Source organism: Arachis duranensis, chromosome 6, assembly GCF_000817695.3.
Source record: "Arachis duranensis cultivar V14167 chromosome 6, aradu.V14167.gnm2.J7QH, whole genome shotgun sequence".
NCBI classification, from domain to species: domain Eukaryota; kingdom Viridiplantae; phylum Streptophyta; class Magnoliopsida; order Fabales; family Fabaceae; genus Arachis; species Arachis duranensis.
Genome location: NC_029777.3, coordinates 6420251 through 6428402, shown reverse-complemented (window position 1 = coordinate 6428402; position 8152 = coordinate 6420251). Strand labels below are relative to the sequence as shown.

Sequence of the window (8152 nt, the reverse complement as noted above, 5' to 3'; positions counted from 1 at the left end):
CATAGTTGAAGGGTCCGATTTCTGTAAAGATGGTGATATAAAAGTGTGAGGTGAACTGGTGGGAGCTTTGTGGCGTCTTCTTCGTTTTTGAACGACAGCTTCTTCTTTCTTCTATCTAGTTTTTACAGTTTTAAGATTTGAAAATCTAGTAGTTAAAGATTAATGTGATGCTTTTTTTGTGTTGAGTGAGAAAAAAAATGAGTGACAGAGTGTTACTAAAAATATACTATTTTGGTCAGATCTTGTTACAAACGACTGAAGGAGTTAAATTTATTTGTGAAAATCCACTAGATGTTGTTATTCCTTTTATTATCTCATTTGAAGAGTTGAAAGGTGTAATATGTGAAAAGATTGATTCTGAGAGGGCAAGAAAGATATCGTGTATGCTATACATATATCCCATACCGGTGTTTGGTGGATTCGTCCAGTATCAAACCAAATATGTGACGGACGAAGCGAGCATGTAGGAGATGTTTTTAATGTATATTGAAAACCGGTCCCAGATCTCGTTCATCGAGTTGTATGTTGAGTTTGAACAATCTGAGGCCGACCGGAATATTCTACGGGAAGATTATAATAGTGACAGTGAAGAAGAGTTCGAAAGCAACTATGAATTTGTTGCTCCAAATGGAGATGAAGATCAAGGTGACGGACCCATGGCCCCAGATGTCACAGAAGTGGCAAATGCACTCGCGAACGAAGTTCCGTTTGAGGAGCCATCCTTCATACGAGTTTTAGACCTGGAAGTCATGCATGTTCCAGAATTTTCAGAATATATGACTGCAGGTACGTAAACGTTGTGTTAGTCCTTTTTTAGTTAGACATTGATTCAATTATGAGTTAGCAAGTTTAGGGGTATTTGATTTTATTTATTTTTTTACTTTTATATGCTAGAAGTATTAATTAGAAATTAATAATTAAATTGTCCATAGTGTGGTTGTTACGGATTGAATGAGTTTGTAATAATTATTTGCACTGGTGCCTTCCTTTTTACCGTTCAAATCCCATGAACCGGACCGGAATGGTCCGGTTTAATGGTTTGCCGGTCGAATCAGCCTGACCGGTCCGGTTCGTTTGGTATGCCGGTCGAACTGGAAAATGCGGATTGCTTTTTAAATATGCTGCTGTTGTTATTTATTTGTATGGAGTGACATCATAACATGTTGTTAGGTTTGGAGTTATAGCATACTGGATTAAGTGAAATTTGATTAACCTTTACAATCGTTTTTGAAATATGTATGTGTTAATGAAATTTTTTCTGTGCTTGTTGTCCCATCAGAAATTCCTATTGTGGAAGACGGTGAATTTGGCGTAGGTAAGGCGGTAAAAGACTATAGCATACGACGAAGCGTAGACTACTGGGTGTTTGAGTCTGAGCCGTTGACATTTTATGCCAAGTGTACACAGTATGGGTCAGGGTGTGATTAGCTTATTAGGGTTAGTTTGATCAGCAGGAGGTACTGTTGGGTTATAAGGAGGTATAATAGTAGTCACACATGTACAAGAGCCACCATTTCACAGGATCATTCGAAACTAGATTCTATCACAATTGCAGAAGCAATAAAGCCACTGGTTGAGGCTGACCCATCCTTGAAGGTAAAATCGGTTATAGCAGAAATCCAATCGAAGTTCAACTACACCGTCAGTTACCGGAAAGCATGGTTGGCTAAGCAAAAGGCAGTTGAAAAAATATTTGGTGGTTGGGAGGCATCGTATAAAGCGTTGCCAATATGGTTTGAGGCCATGTGTCACAAGGAGCCATCAGCTGTTGTTCATTTTGAGACTATGCCTGCATATCAAGGCGATGAGTTGGTGGGTGATATTCGGGTAATGCATCGTGTATTTTGGAGTTTGTATTAGGGCATTCAGACATTGTAAGCCAATTATACAGGTGGATGGGACTCACTTATACGGAAAGTATAAGGGTTGTTTGCTTGTGGCAGTTTCACAAGATGGCAACAACAATATCGTCCCAATTGCATTTGCTATTGTGGAGGGAGAGACCTCTGATGCATGGCATTTTTTCCTTAGTAACTTTCGTCAACATGTTGTTACTCGTGATGGTGTGGGTCTAATATCCGACAGGCACGAATCCATAAATGCAACTGTGGAACGCAGTCACGGTCTCACGGAGCGTGGTCACCTCCAAGAGCTTTTCATATGTTTTGCATCAGGCATATAGAATCAAACTTTTTGAGAAAGTTCAAGGCACCGTACCTCAAAAAATTGGTCATGAACATCGGTAACCATTTATGAAATTTAAGCAATTTTTTATATTTTCCTTACATAAATCTACTGACCTCCATTTCTTTGCTTTGCATATGTTGTGATCTACCAGGATATTCTAGGACGGTGCGGGAGTATGAGGTGCGTTACGAGCGGTTACGGGAACGTGGTGAGGCGTACACAAACTGGTTAAACCGAATTCCTCGCGAGCAGTACGCATTGGCCTTTGATGGTGGGTATCGATGGGGGCACATGACAACGAATCTTGTGGAGTGCATTAATTCAGTTTTGAAGGGTTCACACAATCTCCTCATTACTGCTCTTGTGAAGGCAACATTCTACAGGCTAAATGAGTTATTCACCCGAAAAAGAGCGGAGGCGGAAGTAAGGATCAATGCTGGCCATGTGTTCTCTGATATCGTGACCTCCAAGTTGCATGTAAACCAACTTGCATCAGGAAATATTCAGGTTAGTTGCTTTGACTGCCAGAATGAGGTCTTTGAGGTTCGGGAGATGCCAAGCGGAATGGAGTTTGCAGTCGATCTACGTGGCCTACGATGTGACTGTGGTGAGTTCCAGGTGGACAGGATCCCCTGCAGACATGTATTCGCATGTTGTGCCAACCAGCGACTGGATTGGCAACTGTATGTTGATGATGTGTATAAGATGGACCAAGTGCGGCGGGTGTACCGAGCAAGGTTTAGGCCACTAGGTAATCCTGCTACATGGCCTGCTTACAACGGACCTCGGTTCATTCCAAATCCGTACCTGAGACGGGTAACGAAGGGTCGCCCAAGGATGACGCGTTTTCTGAATGAGATGGACACGCGGATGTTACGTCGTCCTAGGCGATGTACTCTATGTGGGGCTGAAGGACATAGTCGTAGTAGATGCCGTCAGACAGGTAGTTCGAACACCAACAGAGGTGCTCCCTAGGTTCATATGTTTAACATGAGATTGTATAATATAACCTGAATGAGCAAATTTAATTAGCATGACCTACTATATGTAACCTTATAATTTATCACAATCTAGTATTATAACATATCTGTGGCATTATATAATATCATGGTCAATACATCAATACATCAAGCTCTGTATGAGCATATTAATTCATCAATACATCAATATCATTAATACATCAATACATCAATATATGAATACATCAATACATCAATATCATTAATTCATCGATACAACATTACATCAATACATCAATATCATTAATACATCTATAGATCAATACATTAATACATAAATATCATTAATACATTAACAATATCAATACACGATAAGCACAATAAACATAGAATATAATCTTACCATTAGTGCTATTTATTATTACATAATGTCCAACACAAAGAAATTACTCTAAACATTACAAAGTATACTAAAAACTACATTAAGTCATTACTACATAGTTTCCAACATATACAAATTATCCTAAAAAAACTAAACAACTACTTTCTCATTCTCCACTTTACATCCTTCACAAAGTTTTTGCATTTTTTTGCCGCTTTTTTAAAGACAGAAGGAGTGAAACGATTAGCGCTCCGACGTAGGGGATCGATCCGTAGATTGTAACCTTTGATGTTGTCATCCGGACTGTGTGCCTGACCTATATACAATGAAGGAATAAACAACTAGATGCAGCATATTACATATTCATAACCAACATAGATACAACAAATCAAGAAAAAAAAATCCAAATAGAGAGGCTAATTATGCAAACAAGATACATTCAAATATGGAATACATAAAGTAAAATATTAAACATAATACCATCGTTACGAGATTCTTCATCCTCATCAAACTCTTCAATATCATCCTCCTTATCATCGCCTTTGTCATCTGGGTCGTCAATTAGATAGGCATCGGTTTCTCGTTCGAGTGTGTTAGTGTCTTCCTCAATAAGTCCCATGTTAAGACGGCTAGGATTTTGACTATTAAGGACACTGCGACCACCCTCACTCCTACTAGAGTCGACAGATACGAACCCTCCAGAAGTAACGGATGAGGTATGGCCTGGATACCTCGCATCCAGTGGATACCTGCCTGGCATGAACTCAGGCTGATGGCCATATTGTGAATGTGCTGCATCTGCAGCCATTAACCCAAGCAAATGGCTAAAAGAACCTCCTTCACCTGTTTCAAACTGTGACATACCCCAATATTGTTGCTGCATTGGAAATGATGGGGTGAACTGTGTCTGAGGTTGATACTGGGTTGAGGGCTGAGGTTGTTCTTCTTGAGGCGGATTTGGAAGTGATATATGTGGCTCCTGATCTTCATTGTCCTCATCCATATCCTGACTACCCTCGTCAGTATCCTGGTTACCCCCATCCATATTATCATTACCCGCATCCATGTCCTGGTTACCTTCATCATTATCTTCACCCACAAGATTCGACAAGGCTAAGCGGTTTCCATAATTTGTACGGTACCAGTTCATGTAACTATCCAAATGATGCTCTGAAGGCATGGGAAGCTCAGATAGAACGTAGTGATACCTGTTTGTCCAATGCATCACCCATTTTGAATGAGTCGGTGCCGTGGCCCAGTTAAGATTCTTAGGACTAATCAGAACCTCTCCATGCGCCTTATCCAAATTATGCTCCGGATTAGGTACTCCTTGAATGAAACCAAACTGTCGCCTGACCCAATTTAGCGCTCCATACAACCGATTGCATGTAGATTTCAGGAGGAATTATGTTTAGATCCACACGATCCACAGCATAAGCAACCCAGACAAACTGAAAAATTAAGGGATACTCATCATAACAACCCACAATGCAAATAAATTCTAAAAATGCATGATGCTTTTTTAGAAAACTTGTTAAACTAAAACACACCTGCCCTTCCTGAAGTTCATCAAAGGTCTTCCTAAAGTGATCTAGCTTCAAATATCTAAATCTTCGGTCACCACGCTCCCAGTTACGCCACCTAATATGATGTTCTCAATTAGCTCAACTGAAGCTTAAATATCAAGAAACGGGTACATTGTAACATAATATTACCTGTTTGCTAGTGGAAAACTGCGGGGTTCTCTAGGAACCGGAGATAGATATGGCAGTCGGAACCAAGTCCATACGAGCAGAAGTGTTAGTGGACCATCTATTTCCTTACAGTTATAACGAGATGCCCTGCATAACGCCTTGTAAAGGTGTGCTAGGCATGCCGAGCCCCAACTATACTGTCCAATATTGACAAAGTCACGTAGCAAGGGTAGAAATTTTCAATGAACACTTGCCCCTGACTTATCCCCAAATAGGATCGTTCCGATTAGCAACATAATGTGGCACCTAACATACCTCTGTATATTTATTTCATCAGTCAATTCTAAATTCTCTTTTAGATTCCTCAGCCACGTCAGTTTTATGCAGCTAGATCTACACTCCTCCTTTCGCGGTGCAACCCCTAACTGAAGCAAACACTTCGCCTCCAAAGTTTCAAAACTACTCATTGTCATCCCTGTTACTGGAAGACCATCTGTGGGAAGACCAAGAATTAAAGCTACATCTTCAAGTGTCACAGCACATTCACCAATGGGAAGGTGAAACGTATGTGTGTCTGGGTGCCAACGTTCGATTAGAGCATTTACCAATGCTTTCTGACACTGCACTATCCCAATCTGAGACACATGATAGAACCCGGTAATTCGCAAATGATCCTCCACCCTATCATTGTACCGATCCGGAGGAACTGGATGGTTACATGTCAACATTCTTGATTTCTACAAAAAAACATAACAACTTACTAGTCAGATAATTAACAATTACTAACTTACCATCATCAATCAATTTACTGAATCCTTATATAAGTAATTATTCTAATTTCTAAAATTATTTAATTAATCCTAAAAATTATTCATAACTGCAAATGAAACTCATTACAAGCACATATATTCCTAATCAATATTTTCAACAATATTACAACATCTACAATAAAATCGAATGTTAATTACTCTTTTGTTAAATATTTTTTTCCTCCATAATAAAAATTATTAACAATCAGTATACGCCATCATTCATATTCTAACAACAGTAATAATTAACTTGCTAATAATAATTACTAAAATTAAAAAATTTTAAATATTCTCATAAAGTAAACTCAAACATGCTTTAATTAAAAAGGATCTAACTAATCATTTAGCATTAACACTTTCTCACAATAACAATAACATTAACATTTAACTACTGTCATAACAGTTATACTTAATTTTTTAAAAATAAATTTAAATAAGATTGTATTACACTTAATTATAATAAAAATTAATATAAAATTAAAAAAACAATAACATTAAATTCCTATTGACTTAGTAACCACGGTGTTGCCTCTCTACAACACTCCAAAACACAAAACCTAACAACAATAATAATAAAAAATTGCCTAACCGTGATATATATAAATAATTAATAATCTGTAAATAAATTTTAAACAAATCTAGCAAATAATTAAAAATTATTCATAATAATTTTATTTATATTTTACAACTACTTAGACTCTAACAACGATCATAATAATTAAATTTTAAATTTTAATAATTATTCACATAAAAAAATTAATAAAATTTAAAAAAATTTAAAAAATACTTACATAATCAGAATCACTGAAATATTGAATAATGTGAAACTCAGATCGATCAGCATCTTTAATTTTATATTTTTTTGGCATTATTCTTGTCCTCCACTATGCAAAACCAGTAGAGAGAGAATGGGGTTTCTTTTTTTTACAATGCACCGTATATGCATCAGTTGGGGAAGCGACGCGTGTCTCCTTTTTCACGAACTCGTACCGTGCGATTGTCCAAACAAAAATCGGATGGTCCGTGTGCTTTCACGAACTCGGAGAGTCCGAGTTGCAGAGTGCCATGATCCAAATGCATGGAATTCGGACCGTGCGTGTTGTGTTGGAAACTCGGAAGGTCCGAGTTGCTTCACCCCTGACATCACATGAATGGTAAAGATAAGACCAAACTTAGAACAATTAAAGGACTTGGTCATTGGAATTTTTTATTTTTCTTTTCTCTTACCACAAGGCTAGGGACACGAGGACATTCGAGATTACACATAATTATTATTTATATTAATTAATATTAATATGTCAATATCATCATCAATTCCATGACCAACTTAGCTTCAGCTTACTACTATATAATATTCCCCAGATATGACTTTTAATCTTTTATATTAATCTGATCTTCATGTCGCAAATGAGGATCATATGGTGTGCACTTTCCTTCACCGTCCTAGAACCTTTACGGCATTTTTTAAACATTTATTTTTGGAGTTTATAAACTTGAAACTTAATTATAAAATAAAATGATAAAAAACGAAGGTCTTGTAATTAAAATTGCTAATTGGTGGATGGATTTGAAGCACATTTTATCAGGTAATTGGTGGAGGAGTAGATGATTTGTAATGACGACCATTTTAATTAGCATCAATTTTTACTATATTCTTATCATCTTATAAGCAATCAGTGCTAGAAAATTTTATCCTATTTTGTGGCTATATACATCATAAACAAGTAGAATCATATTTTATTTAATATTTTGATTTCAGTGATAATATATGTATTTGTTTTTTAATTAAATTGGCAGAAGTTTTATGAAAAAAAATGTACACATTAGTCATAAGTTTTTTTACTTCTACAGTATATAAAATTTTTTTATATATAATACAGAAATTTATTAATATAGTATGAAAATTTAATATATAATACAAAAATTTTTGTACCTATATATACAAACTTATTGATATAGTATAAAAATTTTTGAACATAATATATAAATATTTGTATATAGCATATAAATTTTTGCTACGAGTATATTTTATTAGTTAGGTGAGTCAATATTTTAGATATACGGTTCTCCGAAAATTTCTGTACTACACACCAAAAATTTATTTGTTATACACTAAAATTT

The 8152-nt window shown here is 36.4% G+C and overlaps 1 protein-coding gene across 1 annotated transcript; it reads left to right on the top strand.

Moving 5' to 3' along the window:
- Window positions 1-479: 479 nt before the first annotated feature.
- On the top strand, window positions 480-3162 carry LOC107492270 (uncharacterized). The gene is made up of 5 exons (XM_016113274.1): window positions 480-786; window positions 1280-1323; window positions 1522-1827; window positions 1892-2174; window positions 2339-3162. The coding sequence occupies exons 1-5, from the start codon at window positions 480-482 to the stop codon at window positions 3160-3162; spliced, it is 1764 nt and encodes a 587-aa protein (XP_015968760.1).
- Window positions 3163-8152: the final 4990 nt, after the last annotated feature.